The 20,187-nt window shown below is 33.2% G+C and overlaps 1 protein-coding gene across 1 annotated transcript in view; it reads left to right on the top strand.

Moving 5' to 3' along the window:
* LOC149791598 (CLIP-associating protein 1-like) overlaps nt 1-20,187 on the top strand; it is a 127,469-nt gene that overhangs the window by 16,956 nt on the left and 90,326 nt on the right. The window contains exons 6-10 of the mRNA XM_089969458.1: nt 2,285-2,355; nt 4,495-4,632; nt 6,167-6,373; nt 7,057-7,112; nt 12,073-12,111. Coding sequence (XP_089825584.1) covers nt 2,285-2,355; nt 4,495-4,632; nt 6,167-6,373; nt 7,057-7,112; nt 12,073-12,111 — 511 coding nt within the window. The remainder of the gene's footprint in view (nt 1-2,284; nt 2,356-4,494; nt 4,633-6,166; nt 6,374-7,056; nt 7,113-12,072; nt 12,112-20,187) is intronic.

The raw sequence follows: 20,187 nt of genomic DNA, 5'->3' as shown, positions 1-20,187 counted from the left end.
CATCGTCCAATGCATTGGGTATTAAATAAATCCTGATCACATTATGAAAATCATTTGCATCAAAAAAACGCATGGCAACAAAATGTGTGCGTCAATTTTCTCCAGCATGTGTCCCTGACGCACAAATGTGCGTAAAGGGAAACATTGATGTGTACGGTTCATTATGTTCCTGGGTCTATGAATGGTGTCTGTACAAATTTCATACTGCTAAAATTTTCTCATATGCGTTGCAGTGTAAATTTATCCATTGCAAATTTCCAATAATTAATGCTTGTATGCCTATTCGTTTGAACGACTATAGCAAGAATAATTAACAATCAACACGTGCGTTCAGCATGCATGTAACTTTTACTTCAGATTTTGTGAATATCGAAAGAAACGTGTGAAAACTACTATACTAATCGTTGCGCAAGTGCAGAGAATGACTTGCATTTGTGAACTTGCTTTTCCATAATGGTAAAATATTTTTATAAAAATACAGGAAATTTATAACGAGTTCATAAACAAACACCATACCCATGTAAAACCCGAGAATTAAGTGCAGTAGGCCTGCAATGGTCATGAGTCACTTTTATAAATTTTTATAAACTGAACACATGTACAATTTCATACCCTTTCAATATCTAGCTAATAAAGCGGACATTATTTACTGGTCAACTGATTGTATCTAATAACACCGTTTTTTGATGTTTATTAAATTGCGAGAATCTTTTATCAACCACTGCATTGTCTGCTGCTTGGTTGTGTATACAGTTAAAGAAGAAACACATGTTGGCTATTGTTTGAGCAATGATTGTATACAGAATTAATTGAAGACAATCACAAAGATGACTTACTGGCTTTACTCATGGTTTAGTAATAAGTAACATTTTCGATAATGTTTATTTTGGCATAACACTTCAAGAACCTTGTGATCTTGTTAAATTTCAGAAGCTATGCCACGATCATATTATATTCAAATTCATACGCGAACTCTTCCCCAAAATGATAATAAACGTTTTACACACTATTTCTTGTACTTCCGGGTGCAAGAAAAATACACACATATGTATTTACAATTTTAGGAACCATGCCACGATTATATTAAATTTAAATTCATACGTGATCTCTTCCCCATAATGATAATAAATTTGTATACACTATTTCATGTACTTTGAACAAAAGTATTTTTTCATGTGCGAATGAAGACAGGAAATTTCGGGAGCCACACCACAACCGTGTTGTATCTAAATTCGCATTATAGCGGGGTTGCACTGTATCTGTTTAACTTAATTGTACCATATTTGTTAGGGCAAATGTCTGCAGACATATTTCCCATTTAGTTGTATCATATTTGTTGGGGCAAATGTCGGGGGAAACATTTCCCATTTTTTGACTGTTTTGGTGTGTCACCTGCATCAATACCTGCTTAATATCAGCTTTCTTTGTAGGTAATTTGAAAAATATTTATCTGAAATATTAAACTGTAATATTTTTTTGTTAAGTGTGATGTAATGGGTTTTAAGGTCTTGAAATATTGATTTTAATCCACTGTCATCTTGATGAAACCTGTATACCTTTATTTTTAATACTGTACCATATGTTTTATCTTTTCTTGTCTTATATTTTTACAAACTAAGACCTGTTAACATGCTCATTCATTGTGTTGTCAGTTCAAATTGTGACATGGGGCAGTTTTCATTTTGACAAGATGTCATTCCGAATCTACAATATGTCGAGAAGAAAACAATTGTGATAACAGAAAATGTAATTTATATGATCACAATGTGTTCATGGAAATTGTTATCTGTTTGATCATGGTGGTTTCATGGAAATTGTTATCTATATGATCATGTGTATTCATGGAAAATTTATCTATGTGACCTTGGTGTATTCAAGGAAATTGTTTTCTCTATGATCATGCCATTTTCGTGGAAAATGTTATCTATGTGATCCTGGTGTATTCATGGAAAATGTTATATGATTATGGTATATGATCAAGGCACATTCATGGAAAACGTTATCAATATGATCATGGTGTATTCATTTAAAATGCTATCTATTTGATCCTGGTGTACTCATAGAAAATGTTATCTATATGATCATGGTGTATTCATGGAAAATGCTGTCTATTTGATCATGGTGTATTTGTGATAAGTTCTGTTTTACATTTAATAGATACAAGGTGTTGTGCTTCATTTTCTCTTTATACTGCTATCTCATCTGTATTTTGTTTTGGAAAACATGTGTTATAAAAACCTGAAGTAGAAACCACAACTGCTAAACATTTAACTTTTCTTTTTAGCAAACCTTCGCTCCACGACTCATTCCAATCATCACGCAGAACATCAGCTCCAAGGCCAGCATCATAAGAAGGTAAATCCATTAGCCCTATCTGAAACTGTAGAGACCTAAACCCATCAGCCCTGTCTGAAACTGCAGAGGCCTAAACCCATCAGCCCTATCTGAAACTAAAACACATACAAGTCATGGCATGCGCAAATACCTTCTGGTGTTAGCTGGAACACAAGATATTGCCCCTCAAGCCCTTGCTTCATGGCAGAAGTGTGTTGTTCATTCAGTGTAGTCTGACGTCTCACCAGATCAGTCACATCACGTAGATTACTGCTCAGAAGCTTGGAGCTTTCCCAGCAAGCCTCACTTTCGAACACAACATTTCGATCCAAGATATAAAAGAAGCCTGCAAACATGTTCTGTCTGGCCCTCAGGTCAAATTAAAACAACACAGAAATCTGGCCCGTGAACAGTAATTATATTAAGTAGTCTTAGAAAATGCAATCTGGCCCATTGCCTGAAAAGGTTGTTCACCCCTGTTCTAGAACCTTCATCTCGGAGATTTTGAATCTGGTAGGTCCAGTGGTGGCAGCACAGATGGCCACCAGATCCAACCAGATCAGTCAACACAGCCTTTGGTGAAAGCTTAACTGTAGTATTATTATTCAAATTTGACAGTGTTTTTAACTTTTCAGTCACATATACAAACAGTAAAGAAGCTTTCATTCTCATGCTAAGGACTTCATCAGCCGACTGATTTAATATCTACTGACTGTTAACAACTTGGAACTCATTCAAAATCCTAGACAAGAACAAGCCTAGTTTGAGTGGGGGGTTAAGGAATCAATCAGCATCCATGCACACACACAAACCAATACGGAACAGGGACGGGGGCTGTTACAACTTGTTGCATATCTTGGACAATCTGTTAACATTGCTTGCCATTCCATCGAGCGATGTTAACAGTCGGTAGAGATTAAATCAGTTTGCTGATGAAGTCCTTTAGCATGAGGGCGAAAGCTTCAGGTTAGCTTTCTCTTTATTGTTTGTGTATGTGATTGAAAAGTTTTAAATATTGCCAAATATCAACACAGCATGTTAGCTTCACTGGATTTGCCATTTAAATTTTGTAGGTAAGCTGATTAAATATTCATCTTAACCTTATGTTAGGGTCACAGGTCAAGTGACCACATGCTGTGTTGCTTATGTAATCAGGAGAATGGGTTATCATTAACATGGGGAATCCAGCTGTTCTTCCCTAGAAGGATACCCGAGGTAGAGGTCAGATGCTCAGCATCCTTTCCTTCTATTGCTTATTCACCTAAGGTAAATATGATTTGGGAATGTGCTTTGAAGGAGAAAGCAAATTTTTAAGTAAACTATGTTTCTCTGAGAATGCTACCCAGTCATATTACTTAAAAGCCCTCCCAACCATCCTGCTATGTGAGTATCCTCATTAGTTCCTAGCTCGGAAAAAAAAAAGTGACACCTGACGGTGCCAAGGGGAGGCAGTGGGCAAGAGTTATTGCCCTTTGTTTATTGAAATAGACAGAAAAGACGATTTTGATCTTTTACTAGAGCTGGATTCACAAGGTAGTAGGCCAGTATTCCTAACATAATGTGATTGGGTAGGTATTCTTGGAGAAATATAATTTACTCACAAAAAATATATTAGCATTTTTGTAATTAATTGCCATAAGGATTTGGGGTGGGTGGTTGGGTGGCAATTGAAGAAGAGTTGAACAAGCAACCTTGTGGATGTCATAGTAACTCATTTGTATGCCATTTTATATTAGATTAAGCATTTTTAACAGGGTCCTCACAAGCCCTGGAATCTTGGAAGAATTAATTTAAACTGTTAATTTTAAGGGCCTTGTAAAGTCAAGAAATTTCTCAAAAACCTTGTGAAGTGTGGGAAAAGTCATGGAATTTCTGACAGTGGAGTTTAAAAAATTTGATAACTGCTAATTTAATAGAGTGCTGATCACAGATTCAAAAATGGTGTTTCAAACTTGACACAATTAGGATTAATCATTGATCATAGAGTTTTGTGAAATGGTCCTGAAAATGTTTTGGAAAGGTCATGGAATTTGTTTTTTTTAAGTCTGAAGGAACCCTGTTTTAAGTTACAAAATATTGATTAATTTCCTGTGCTACCTATCTTTGCCTACAGTCTTTTGCATTGATTTGTTTTCATCATTCATGATTTGCTATTTGCAGGTATTGTTTTGAGTTTTTAAACCAGATCCTGCACAAGTGGCCAACACATATACTGGAGAAACACATAGCCATCATCCAGGAGTCCATCAAGAAGGGCATCAGTGATGCAGACTCAGAGGCCAGGGCCCTCTCCAGAAAGTAAATATTTAGGAATCAAGATAAATATATTACTACAATTTTTATTCTCCTGCATTAGCAGATAAACCTTTTGCACATTATGTTGACAGCATGATGGTGTTTTGACCATTTTCAGAGTGTGATACGGTAATGTGGGAAATATCCAGTATGATGTTACACGCACCTGTGATTTTTTGCTTCACAAAGAATAGGTGTAATGTAGATGTTGTTTTTCATCTGGTGGCATCAACTTTAAGATTTTGTACTAAAGTTTTTGAAAGGATGTTACATTGTGGCCCAGTTTGTAGGCAAGAGTGTGTTCTTTAGAACCCTCGATTGACAGCTGCAACTCTCCTAATGTACATTTTGACCCATTTTATAGGCAAGATGATGTTCTTTAGAGTGGTTTATCTACCTGCTGAAAAAGCTTTGAAGATCAAATAAATTTGATGTAAAACAGTCTCTATTTAAAGAGGAATCTTTACAGAAACAAATTTGCTTATTTACTTTTATTAGTTTTGCTATTTACAAGTTTATAGTAAGAGTTATAGTCAAAAGATAGGTATATTTCAAGCTCTTGCAAACTTTTCAGTTGATTTTAATGAACACCCACTTGGTCATGATGTATTTTTACCATGTATGAACTCTGATCTGCAGGAAAGAGATTTACATGAACTAATTTATTTTCATTGTTTTATTAAGAAAATGGTATTTTTATAAGTACTCACATTTTTGGTTATTGGAATGAGATCCATTGGGTTTACCATGAATAAGACTTGAATCCTATTAACTTTGGTTATGTCTAGAAGTTTATTTAGACTAGTCTATTATTTCCATATTTTTTCTTTATCATGGCTTTGTTTTTTCCTCCTTTTGTCAAAACATGGACTGGTACACAGACTTTGGTAATTAACATAAAAGCCACTGTATTTCATTAGGAATTGTGCACACCCAGATTTTGTGACCCAGAATAAGAAGAAAAATTGTATCATAACTTATGATATCCTTCTTTGAGTGCATTGTGTTACAGAAAAAATTGACAAGTAATGACATGATTATAATTACACTAGCAATAAAAGAACCTAGTTTATAAGTTTTATTTATTAAAGACGGCTTAATAGCAATGGAGTTGCATTGCAACAAAATTGATATTTAAGAAGGAAGCAATATGACAGATCTAGTGCTATGATCTTTTCAATAGATTTACCTGGAAAACTTTTTATTTTATCGTTCTACTGTAAAACGTGCACATCCTCCTGAAAATAAGAAGAAAAGATATAAAAAGTACAAGTTATGCATAACAAAAAATGTCAGTTGGAGCAGATTAATAAGGTTGGTAGATTTATAAGGAAACATAAGTTAGATCTTTAGGGGTGGTTTGGGTCTACAGTGTAGTAGGTTATTTATGCTTGAGGAATCAATACATTATATATTCTCTTGAAACTAGATTAGTTTATAAATATCCTCAGATGATGGCATCTCTGTTTTCCCACTTTATGTAAAAAACTGAAATTTGGATTGTATAGTCAGCTAAATTTGTTGATGCTTCTTGTAGAGCCTTTTGGGGATTTTCTGAGCATTTTAAGGACCAGGCAGATGCCTTGCTGAACACGCTAGATGCTGCCAAGCAGAAAGCCCTCCAGGGAGAGATAAGTGCATCGTCAAGTAGTAATTCCCTCAACAGCGGGGAAAACACCAAAGCTGCCAGAGTCCGTGCCAGATCAGCTAGTCAGGACAGGGGATACGAGTCCAATACTCTGGGGTAGGTCTTCACAGTCAAATTTTGCAGTTAAGTAGAAGTGAAAAAGCCTTGAAGAAGCTGTTGTGATAATTTTGTTTTACTTTGCACCTGTTAGGTATCATATTTTTAGACCATCACCATTTTGGATGAGAACATTATGCAATGACCTATCTGGCTGTTAACTTCTCCTCTTCAGCATAACTTTGGTCTTAAAGCACATGCCTTCACCAAGCTTGTACATGGAGTAAAGAAGAACACTATTGGTTTTGGAGTCAAAAGGTTAAAGTCACTATGACTGAAAAAATGAAAACACGTTTCTGCACAAATCTTTTAGATCTACAGAACAGACCTGGACCATACTCAGTGGCTAACTTGCACATAGGATAAGATAGAAGTCATTCAAATTCAGCATTAAAAAAAAATAAGGAAAATGGTTTCTCCGCAATCTACATCACATTACATGGAAATTTACTTTTGATTGCTTCTTTTGTGAAATAGGACTTGAAGTAATTTAAAAAGCTACACAAAAAAAGGTAAGTACATAAGACTTGAAGTAATTTAAAAAGCTACACAAAGAAGGGAAATTACATAGAATTGAAGATATTTAAAATGCTACAGAAAAATGGGAGTACTTGGGACCAGATTATCGAGACATATCATGAACCAATTTATTGTAGAATAATTTATTTTTTTTAAATTTACAGGAGAATAGGCAAAGGGCACACCAGGTTCAGTTCAGCTAAAAGTGATACAGGGGGAGGTAAGTACATGTATTTTTCATTGGCATTAATGCTACAGATAGGGCCACAAAACGTAAATGTCTTGAAAGCAACAGATTGTATTTCAAGCTAAGTGACGTTTGAAATTTCATGAAATAAATTCCATTTTGGTATGCACAGACTCTACATTAGATGAAAACAAACTTCATAAATAAATTTTTTATATTATAGTCCTGCCATTTTTATTCCTTGTTGGACATTCATTTTTCAAGGTAGTCTGTCTACTTAGTAACTAAAATTCTTGATAAATTCAGTCAGTCAGAAAGTGTTGGTTGGTCATCTTTATATCATTATTATCAATGTCGTCTAAGTCTTTTTTTTTCTTCACAGTTGAATGTCTTAAGATTAACTTAAAGTAAATGTACTTGATGTTTTGTTTCATTTTCAAATTTAAATGAATACGCTTAGACCCACTGCACTATGTGTTTTATGAAGGATCTTCAACATGTTATTTCTTCTTTAAACAGTGTTAAAATGAAAGCACATAAATCGAATTGGCATAAATCATGCATGACTTATATGTCTATGTTTGAAGTTGATCCTGACCTACAAATGGATATATAAGGTAGATGACATGTACTTAGCAGTATTGCTTCATAAACCTAAAAATGACTTGTTTATAGGCTCATCTGAAAATATACACTTCCTTCAGCTTCTCATATTTCTGTTGTATAGACTTCTCACTTAGTAATCATGACATGGATCCAGTGCGTATGTTTTGTATGTAATGTTTGATGTGGTAGTAGGACAGTAAACTGAGATCCATTGTGTACAGTTGTTTGTAATGTTTGATGTGGTAGTAGGACAGTAAACTGAGATCCATTGTGTACAGTTGTTTGTAATGTCTGATGTGGCAGTAGGACAGTAAACTGAGATCCATTGTGTACAGTTGTATGTAATATTTGATGTAGAACTAGGACAGTAAACATACTTTAAATATGATCAGTTTTATTCAAGAATCTGTTAGAACATTAAAAACAATTCCAGTTTGATTATTCAGTGACCACATTTGAATGACCTAATAATTGAAAGTTACATACATTTCTTAATTTTAGGGAATTAGTTTCTGCCACATTATCTTTTGTTTTAGATTTCATACTATACACATTACAAAAAGTGACTTATTTCTTTCCTTCTCACTCATTAAACTTGATTATATCTCTTTTTCTTTATATTTATCATGGAATTTGCAAAAAAATTATGTCTTGGTTTGTGACATGATACTGTGCAATTAAAATCAAAGTTCAGTTTAGTTTTCAGTGGATATTGTTTTATTTGTGGACTGTTCTTTCACCTCTTTGAACATTACTGCTGCTTTGTTTCATGTACTTATTTTCAGTTGTTATAAGGAAATGAAACTGGTAACTCATTATTTATTCAGCCATCTGGAACATGTATGCCTGTGTGTGTTTCACGCTAACATTATTACATGTTCAGTTAGATTTCGTGTTCCCTTAATGGAGATTAGAATTACATATTAAAATGATTTGTTACAATTGACATACAAATATAGCACCTCCTTTATTTTTAGCTAAATGTGAGGATTTTCTAACGCATGTCTTGAGAATTATTTTAAGAACAGGGAAGATAATCCTGAAATTGAAACACTTAACTGGTGTTTTAAATGTTTTGCATGCATCTTTGAAATTTTAAGATAAGTACATGTTAATATGAATTAATACGGCAGGAGAGATTAATTGTATTTTTATTGGTCAGTGCAGAAAAGTAAATGAAAGATAAAACCAATAGGTTTATAAAAAAAATGCATTTAGTTCATTACCTACTTTTTTATGTTTATAGAATCATGTAGCCTGGAATTTGTTATATATCTTGTTATTTTGAATACATTTCGATTCTTTTAGAAAAAAGGCACAGACCAATAAGATTTTATTTTTAATTATTAGCAGAATTTTGTATATAAAAAAAATGCTAGAAATACATACTTTATTATCCTGTGGACATCATCAAGACTTCTTGAAATCAGAAACTTTGAAACATTTATATTCATTATAAAACATTCCACATGAATTTGTCATATATATATATATATATATATATATATATATATATATATATATATATATATATAATACAGTATTTTCAAATCCAAATGTCTCACCTTTCTGTTAATTCCTAAAACATTAAGCTTTTAATTTTGATCTTTCAGATGCCTGGTCATATTTACAATAATCAGATGCTTCTTACCTACTTTTTAAAGATGCCAAATAAATAGTATTCATTCAGTTTGGTATCTTATGCATTATTTTTCCTAGTCATAATATCTGAAGAAAAAAATTTTCCTTTAAAATGCAGCAAAGCATGTATTTTCTTGATAACTGAAGCCTTGCTTTAGCATGTTGTAAAAGAAAATCTTTGCATTGTGGAACAGTTTAATCACTAAACACACAGCAATGTTAGAAATAGAAGCTGCACTTTAAACGCAGATAAAATATAACTTGTTAAATTTGATCAGTAATATTTGTATGTCACCCCACTGTGAGAGTGGTAGAGCAGATATATGTACCCTTCTCTGTCCATCTTTTCATCCATCCTTCACACCTCAGGTAATGTTAGGTCATTTCAGGCATCGTGGTAGAGCAGCCATGTTCTATGAACATGTTTCTTAGAGTTTTCCAGTGTTCTGGTGGATCTATAGGAACAAGCTTATTACTCTTGCTTGGTGTTAAAAGTCATTGGTTGGTTGGAAGCAAACTTATTACTCTTGCTCAGTGTCAAAAGTCATTGGTTGGTTGGAAGCAAAGTTATTACTCTTGCTCGGTGTCAAAAGTCATTGGTTGGTTGGAAGCAAAGTTATTACTCTTGCTCGGTGTCAAAAGTCATTGGTTGGTTGGAAGCAAAGTTATTACTCTTGCTCGGTGTCAAAAGTCATTGGTTGGTTGGAAGCAAACTTATTACTCTTACTCGGTGTTAAAATTCATTGGTTGGTTGGAAGCAAAGTTGTTACTCTTGCTCGGTGTTAAAAGTCATTGGTTGGTTGGAAGCAAACTTATTACTCTTGCTCGGTGTCAGAAGTCATTGGTTGGTTGGAAGCAAACTTATTACTCTTGCTCGGTGTCAAAAGTCATTGGTTGGAAGCAAAGTTATTACTCTTGCTCGGTGTTAAAAGTCATTGGTTGGTTGGAAGCAAAGTTATTACTCTTGCTCAGTGTTAAAAGTCATTGGTTGGTTGGAAGCAAAGTTATTACTCTTGCTCGGTGTTAAAAGTCATTGGTTGGTTGGAAGCAAAGTTATTACTCTTGCTCGGTGTTAAAAGTCATTGGTTGGTTGGAAGCAAACTTATTACTCTTGCTCAGTGTCAAAAGTCATTGGTTGGAAGCAAAGTTATTACTCTTGCTTGGTGTTAAAAGTCATTGGTTGGTTGGAAGCAAAGTTATTACTCTTGCTTGGTGTTAAAAGTCATTGGTTGGTTGGAAGCAAAGTTATTACTCTTGCTTGGTGTTAAAAGTCATTGGTTGGTTGGAAGCAAAGTTATTACTCTTGCTCAGTGTCAAAAGTCATTGGTTGGTTGGAAGCAAAGTTATTACTCTTGCTCAGTGTCAAAAGTCATTGGTTGGTTGGAAGCAAAGTTATTACTCTTGCTCAGTGTCAAAAGTCATTTTTTGGTTGGAAGCAAAGTTATTACTCTTGCTCAGTGTCAAAAGTCATTGGTTGGTTGGAAGCAAACTTATTACTCTTGCTCGGTGTCAAAAGTCATTGGTTGGTTGGAAGCAAAGTTATTACTCTTGCTCAGTGTCAAAAGTCATTGGTTGGTTGGAAGCAAAGTTATTACTCTTGCTCAGTGTCAAAAGTCATTGGTTGGTTGGAAGCAAAGTTATTACTCTTGCTCGGTGTCAAAAGTCATTGGTTGGTTGGAAGCAAACTTATTACTCTTGCTTGGTGTCAAAAGTCATTGGTTAGTTGGAAGCAAACTTATTACTCTTGCTCAGTGTCAAAAGTCATTGGTTGGTTGGAAGCAAAGTTATTACTCTTGCTCAGTGTCAAAAGTCATTGGTTGGTTGGAAGCAAAGTTATTACTCTTGCTCAGTGTCAAAAGTCATTGGTTGGTTGGAAGCAAAGTTATTACTCTTGCTCAGTGTCAAAAGTCATTGGTTGGTTGGAAGCAAAGTTATTACTCTTGCTCGGTGTCAAAAGTCATTGGTTGGTTGGAAGCAAAGTTCATATTGACCCTTGTTGATATAAAATTACTTTGTTGGAGACAGGGGTCTATTTAAGAACTTAAAATGGTGCTGGGGGGGATTTCCCTCCATTTTTTAAAAAAAGGGCAATTTTTCAAAATTAAGAAAGGATTTCTTGAAAAGATATGACATATGGTTATGATTTGAAAAACATAATGCACAATTTTTTGCATTGGATTAAATTTTCTATGATATAATTTAGAAATGAGCAAAAATCCTACTGTTGCATGTAATACAACAGACACTGCATAGTTCTTACACACACATGATGTGGAAGATATTTCAAATTTGGTTTTTAAGGATGTATTGATTGTGTTAAAGTAACCTTCAAGAAAGGGAGATAATAAATATATTTTTTATATATATATATATATATATATATATATATATATATATATATATATATATATATATATATATGAAAGACTGGTCATGTATTTTAAAATGACTTTCAATGTGAGTTATATTTTGATCAGATTAACATCGGTCTTAATCAGATTTTGACATATGCTTTTTCAGTAATAGGATTTGATTGCTTTCAAAAATTCTTTACAGTAACATAAACACAAAAGATAATTTCAAATGAGCAAGTCAGAAAAAGCACAAGTTTTAGACGTGATCATATCTTTCAAGAGAAAATAATTTTAAACACATCTGATGCATCCCAACATGATTGTCTTGTTTAAATGCATGCGTATCCCCTGTAGTCTTGTCATGGTTTCTTCTTTTTTATCCTTGCATCCAGATTTGGATGTTGATGTGGACTTTGAGCAAAATACAGAAGGTAAGAGCAGCCAGTCATGTGGTAGTCATATGATAGTCATGTGACAGTGTTGTGCTGCTGCAATTGCTGGACTAGCTTCTATGTATCTGCTTGAGTTTTGATCTTCTTTATCTGTTTAAAGTTTTGAGCTAAAGAAAGTGGAAACTGATAATTACATATAGAAATGTCGATACAATCTCCTGTAGTCGATGATAAATCTCTAAAGGATAGTAAATGTTTTTTTTGGAAAAAGTTTTCAGTTTGATTGTATATTTTCCTATTTCTTTGGCTTTCTTTGCATGAACAACAGGGTACTTGCTATGAAAAACCATGTTTTGGTGGGAATTATTATTTTTATATGTTGTATCATAATTTAAGATATTTCTTCAGCTCGATGAATAACATAAAAGGCTGAACATTTGGATGGCTTTTGTAAATCGCCATATAACAGGCATGTGCAACCTAATACCCACAGGGCATATCTGGCTTGTGTCATGCTTTTATCCACATTTACAACATATAGGTGCATTTGAAAAACCTCTATCTTACCAGTTTCCTGGAGGAAGTTGCACATGCCTGAGGTACAGTGTGATGTATTTGTGAAACAGATCTGGATTATGGACAACTCTATGAAGAAAAAAGGCCAAGTACCCATTGTTTTGCATTTACTCAGATACAATATCAACTTAACCCACTGACCGTCTAAATGATCACCAATACTACTACTACTATTTTACCCATTTAACCAAGTTGTGGTGTGTATGTGGGCAACACTGCACTTCATATTATACTCATCTCATAATCAACATCTACATACCAATTACCATTGCAGATTTAGAAACATTTAAAGGGTTTACTTCCAAGAATGGGATTGCACGCTCTAGTAGTGCAGTTGACCTTGCCCAGAGCAGGGTAAGATCAACACCTTCGAAGCGGCAGCCTTCATCAGGCATGCTAGCAGCATCACGACTTTCCCACGGATCTACACAATCTTTGCGTAAGCATTGATTTATCATTTAAGGCTGGCTTGATGGGACATGTGGGGCTTTGGAAGAAATTTTTGATTTAGCATAAGCATGGTTCCATAGACTTCTGCAATCTGTGAACTAGCACAAACTGTGTCCGTGAGTCTATGTTATTTTCACATAGGTACAAGTAAGATGGCTTTATGGCAGATTAATAGGGATGTCTGAAGCTTTTGGAGAAAAAGAAAGGATGTGGTACAAGTAAAACGCATTTCTATTTTATTGACTGGAGATGAACTGTACTCCTGAAAAGATTTAAATGAGTGTATTTCATTGCTGAATATTACCAATAAGGGTAATGTTGAAATAAATTGTTACTGAGGAATACCAACAAGGAAGATATTGAAATAATTAATTACTGAAAAATACCAGTAAGGAGAACATTAAAATTTATACTGAAGGATACCAATAAGTAAATACCAACAAGGAGATTTGTTGAAATAATTACTAAAAAATACCAACAAGGATATATGTTGAAATAATTACTGAAGAATACCAATAAGGAGGATATTGAAATAATTAATTACTGAAAATTACCATTAAAGAGATATGTTAAAATAATTACTGAAAAATACCAATTAATAAATACCAGCAAGGAGATGTGTTGAAATAATTACTGAAAAATACCAATAAGGAGGATATTGAAATAATTAATTACTGAAGAATACCAATAAGTAGATACCAACAAGGATATTTGTTGAAATAATTACTGAAGAATACCAATAAGGAGGATATTGAAATAATTAATTACTGAAACTACCAATAAGTAGATACCAGCAAGGAGACTTGTTTGAAATAATTACTGGAGATGCCATTAAAGAGATATTATGAAATAATTACTGACAAATACCAATCAGGAGATATGATAAAATAATTACTGAAAAATACCAGGAAGGAGATATGTTGAAATAATTAATTACTGAAGAATAAAAATAAGGAGATATGTTGAAATAATTACTGAAGAATACAAATAAGGAGATATGTTGAAATAATTACTGAAGAATACAAATAAGGAGATATGTTGAAATAATTAATTACTGAAGAATACAAATAAGGAGATATGTTGAAATAATTACTGAAGAATACAAATAAGGAGATATGTTGAAATAATTAATTACTGAAGAATACAAATAAGGAGATATGTTGAAATAATTAATTACTGAAGAATATCGCTAAGAAAATTAAGTTGAAACTGAATATATTCAGAATATTGATCCAAAGACCACATCATTAAATATTGTTAGATATTCAATATATTTTTGTAGACTCCTGTAATTGGCTTGCATTGAATGCTTCCTGAAACTCTTATGGCGTAGATATATAGAATATTAAGTCCAGGATTAATCTTGAACCTAAATATGGTAGGATGAATGAATAAACAAAAAAAATGAACAAACAAGTAGATAAATAAGTATAAACTATTACCATATGCCTGTCTTTGCATTATATTATTGTAGTTTTGGTTTTTAATCGCTTAAAGATGGCATCACAATGGCCTTCCAGTGGAGGGTATAATGTTTGCATTTTAGAAAGCTTTCATATATATATATAGTTCTGTAATGATTAAACTTTTTCCAGTCTGTTGTTACAACATGAAACAAGTTAGGAATGATCGTTATTTCCTCGCCCATGGGAAAGGGTTGCTTTACTTGGCTGCAAGTTTACATCTGCCTGGTTTTTATGGCTATGGTTTATTTAAATTGAAATCTTTCCTTTTTTTCTATTCCAAGTTACGGATAATTTTTCCCTTGTATCATATTTCATTTATCCATTCTTTTGAACATATTTTTTAAAATTGTATATTAATTTCTACTAATCATGATGAAGTGGCCAAATATATAAAGCTATGCTTTTATAGACATCTGGTTTATTATCAGACATCCGGTGTAATATGCATGGCAGTTACCAAGTTTTTTAGATTTGGTTTTGACATAAAAGCTTTCACTACGTGAATCATGCTAATGGATGTATTGACAGATGCATCTTCTTAGAAGTAAAGTAGACACTTAGAACTAAAGTTAGACAAAATGCTTCAAACAGTGGAAATTACTAATAAATAAAGAAGAAAATTTTCTTTTCAAGTCATTTATGAAATTTGCAAGTTTCCAATATTTTGAAAGGTGTTTGCATAATCTCTTTTGTGAGCATCATTATATAGTTAGCAAAATATGATCTATTTGTATGTATGTGTGTGTATATCTATCTAATTTATCTATGATCTATTTGTATGTATGTGTGTGTATAGCTATCTATCTGTCTGTCTGTCTGTCTATCTAGCCAGTCTGTCTGTCTATCTATTTTTCTATCTATCTATCTATATATCTATCTATCTATCTATCTATCTATCTATCTATGAATGAATGAATGAATGAATCAATAAATAAATAAATAAATAAATAAATAAATAAATAAAACTCAGAAATGAGAGCTGGTAAGATAGTGACCCATTTTATATCAAGGAAGTTCTGTTTTATTTAGTAGGTAATGGCATCATAAAAACCAACATTGCCTGGTAAGGGGACAAGTGAAGATTTGATATTGAAGTATCTGGCTTCATTTTCCAGTTGAAGGTTGAGAGAAGGATAGTTGTTGTAACACTGTTCAAAAAGAAAATGGGAGTTATTAACAAATAGATCTGACAGGCCGAGATAGAAAACCACATTATGTTGACCTTTGGATTCACCAATCAGATCACAGCTTTCATACTGCTAATGATAACTCTTCCTAGCATGAATGCAACATTTATCTTGAAAAGTTCAACCAGGTGGATAGGGAATTCCAAAAGCTTCCAGAACATGAACTTTTATGGATGCCTGTCAGATCTGGTTATCAATAAGCATGTCTTAATTTTAATCAGATTGTTTTTAAAGTGACAGTTTGGTGCATTATACATAACTTGGCAAATATAGTTTATGGATCGATGAGTTATTTGCATACTAAGACATCTTCTTTGACCTCAGATATGGCTTCCTCGCTGAAAATGTTGTCACTGATTTTCGTTGATGAATAGTGATATGAGGATGAGGTTGTCATCAAAAGTCTCCTAATGGTGTCTTGTTCGTCAGAAAATGATGCTGAACTTAACATCCAATATGGCTGCTACAGTGAACGGTGTCTTGTTCATCAGAAAATGATGCTGAACTTAACATCCAATATGGCTGCTACAGTGAACGGTGTCTTGTTCATCAGAAAATGATGCTGAACTTGACATCCATTATGGCTGCCACAGTGAACGATGTCTTGTTCATCAGAAAATGATGCTGAACTTAACATCCAATATGGCTGCCACAGTGGCTTATTTGAAAATCTTGTCACTCAAGAATATCAGATACAGTTTCAACACTCGGCAGTTAAAAAGGAAAAACAATCTTGTTTTGAATCGGACAAATTGCATCAGTCCATTCAAATGACTCTTGTTTACTAGAGTTGCTGTTAGACTTCTTTACATGATGTTGTATTAATGTTCTTGGAATTGTATAGTGTGGCAATCTGCCTGGTTTTTCCATTTTATAAGAACAGCTATAAGATAGTCAATTATGGACTGTTTGGTTATGATTTAAAGGGTGAGGCCATGTTTATATCACATGACATTCCACAATTACAGCACTAATTTGGCCAAGCATTTGTTACTTTGGAAGAGATATATATATATATATATATATATATATATATATATATATATATATATATTTATTTATTTATTTACTGTAATTGGAAGCTATATATATATTTACTGTAAATATCACTTATTTACACAAGTATTTAAGTTAACAGTTCATTGCTGTTTAAAAAAAAGTGTGAATTGAGAACCCTAAATGGGCATTGTTGTTACGATTTAGGCCATTTTCCAAATAATTTCATATGAGGCTTTATTTTTATGATATAATGTAGTTTCAAATTTTTGAAGTATTAAACAAAGATTTTCAGATTGTCTGAAAAGGAAATGTTGTATTAAAAGTTGCTCCATTATTTATCATTCCAGCTAGGACGGGTCATAATTTTTGTATTATCACCTTCCTTAATATATTCTTTCAATGAAATTTGAAAGTGGGTGAAAAAAAACTGTAGATGAGTAAAACACTATTGACCCCAATGTATATATGAATCTTTTTTTTCCATTTTTGGCTCAAAATTTATATACTAGCTCATGAGTTGAATCCAACTGCAAATTGCATTGACAGATCTGACATAATTCACTGGTAGATCTACTGTGCAGTTTGTTAGGAAATGACTCACAAAGCCAATAGCATATATTGGGTTTCCAACTTGTGTATCAACTGAATAAGCACCATATATATACTTGCTTATACAACAAGTCCAACTGCATAACTACACAGACCCAGATCTGCCATTGCATAATGTGCTGGCAGTTCCGGGTCTGTGCAATTTATTAGGAGTAATCAGTAATCTATAGGCATATTATCCTATGCCAGATCAGGAGCTTGGTTGTTTGCAGTTTGACTTGACTTGTACATGAGTATTATGGTAATGTATTTTTGAATCACCCAAATCTCCATGATCCTCCACAACTTCTTTGAATTGTTGCAGTTTCTTTTGAGTGGATTTGGCTGGCTGATAGCACCTTTTTGTCAACAGGAGATAATTACACAAAACTCACCTTATGTTTAGTTGTGGTATATAGTGGGGGTTATTTGGTTGGTACAAGGAAAGGAATGTAGATTAGAAACTGTGTGTATGTGCAGTTTGGTGAAAGAAAATGTGTTTGGAAATGGAATTCACTGAGATGGAAGATGGGGAGCCCCAGAGGATTTAATTTGAGCAATAATTATTGTTTTTTAAATGTTCGGAAACTTGATGCAAAGGGAGAGGGAAATGTGAAATACAAGTTCATTTAGCTTCATTTATGCAGTTAGAGTCATAGAGGAGTAGGTTCCGAAATATTTGGATATAAACTTCAAGAAAATGAAAACTTGAGAAGGAAAGAGTGCGATTTGCTATATTTCCTTGCATCATCGATATTTCTGTACAAAATAGAAAATGGGATGCAATGCAAATAAAGAAGCAGTGGAAATTATTTTTTTTTTAATTTTCCTATTTATTTAGTTTTGAGTTTTTTTTAGGACATGGACTTTTGAGGTGTTTGACATCAGCCTTTGTGTTTTACAAACATTAATCTAGTTCAGTTTTTATTTGAATTTAATTTTAATCCTTGTTTAATGCAAGTATGATTACTAAACCACGCAAATAATTTTAACTGATACAAACAACACATGAAAATGAGCAAAAAGCTATTTTCAGCCCCACATGTACTGTTACAAAATTAAACTGTCTGTTTACATCGTTAGGTTTTGAATGAAAATGAAATGGTTTGATTTAAAATGATAAGGTAGAGACAAACATCCCTTTCTCAACCTCAGCCACAAATGAGACCTTTAGAAGTTTCATTACTTGTATAGATATATTCAAAATACAATTTTGCTAATTTTGCATATCTTTTTTCACTAAATACAAGTTTGCTGTTTGCTGCTTATATTAAATAGCAAATTCACGAGCTTTTTTCTGCTTTATTTTTCTTTTATCAGTAGCTTGTGTTAAATTACAAAGTGTAAGTAGGATTCAGACGTAAACGACAATATTTTTGTGATATTTTGTATTATTTTCAACTGCATTATGAGATTTATATTTTATTACAATAACCTGCTTTCCTCTCTTTGGTACATTTTATACATTGGTATATAGTAACACTTTGTGTCCGTCAATGCATCCCTACTTCCATCTGGCACAATCTTGTCTGCAATATCTGATGGATTGCAATGAAAATTGGGAAGTATTAGGGTCATCTTCTGAAGATGTTCTTATCAACAAATCGCTTTACTTCCCCAAGTTTTTTGAGGGTTATTGCCCCTGTTGTCATGCAGCTGAATGCAGTTATGGCAAAATATTGTGAATGCAACTGGTCATATTTTGTAATGGATTGCTTTGAAAGTCGGCAAATGTTATAAACATTATATGAAGACATGCATTTTGACAAATCACTCTGCTTGTGCAATTTTGTTAAGGTTATTGCCCTTGTTTACTTGGAAGTTAATGTAGTATGAAAGAATATTGTGAGCACAGCTAATCAGGCCCGGCCCTAGGGCAAGGCGTATGAAGCAACTGCCTTGGGCCCCACACTTTCAGGCAATACAAATTTCAAATTTTTGTTAGAGTTATTGCCCATGTCCTGCAGATGAATGCGTTCTATGACAGAATCTTATGAATGCAACTTGTCGTGAAGTATTTTTTTAATTGGTGTGAAACTTAATACATGCTGTGATAATCATCAGAAGATTCACATATTGACAAAACTTTGTGTTCTTCCAAGTTTTGTAAGAGCTATTGGCTTGCAGCTCAATGCAGTATGATTATTATTGATGCAACTACTATTGCAATTTTAGTGGATTGATGTAAAATTTGGTACACATTAATGGTCATCATCAGATAATGTACATGTCAACCAGTCATTAAACTTGCAATCTTTTCATAAAAGTTGCGCTTGTTTTTTCAAAACTGTTGACTCATTTTGGTCATTTGGTTTATGCGCAGTGAATTAGAGATTGGTTTGTATTTACTTGAGGAAATTGCTCACCATTCCTGTAGTTTATTTTCACAGTCCCCTTCCAAGTTTGGTTTGTTTTTATTGCTCATTATGTAAGTACAGTGTCTTGATGAACATGCCCAGATATTGCCTTGTATAATTATCAATCATCTTTAGGTCACAGTGACCAGCTTTATTTATACTGGCAACCTGTAGCAGGCAAAAAAAAATTTCTGTTTCATGTATATCAGATTTTCATTTACAATGCTACATTTTCAATATGTTTCTGATTACATTTTGAATTTTCATGTTTATTTGCAGTTTTTGTAAATAATTATAGGCGTGACATGATTTTTGTCCTTTGGAAAATTGATTTTATATACATGTAAAAAAGGTAAAATGTTTTTCATAAAACATACCAGACGAATTGTAGAAAGAAAAGTTTTATTTTTTTAAATTTAATATGTGTTATTTCTGGCAAATTTCATGTAGGATTACTGAAATATTACATTAATGAATTATTAACAAACTCAG

This window comes from Sinohyriopsis cumingii, chromosome 9, assembly GCF_028554795.1.
Source record: "Sinohyriopsis cumingii isolate HCF-2022 chromosome 9, ASM2855479v2, whole genome shotgun sequence".
Taxonomy (NCBI): domain Eukaryota; kingdom Metazoa; phylum Mollusca; class Bivalvia; order Unionida; family Unionidae; genus Sinohyriopsis; species Sinohyriopsis cumingii.
This window is presented reverse-complemented; position numbering and strand designations above follow the sequence as displayed.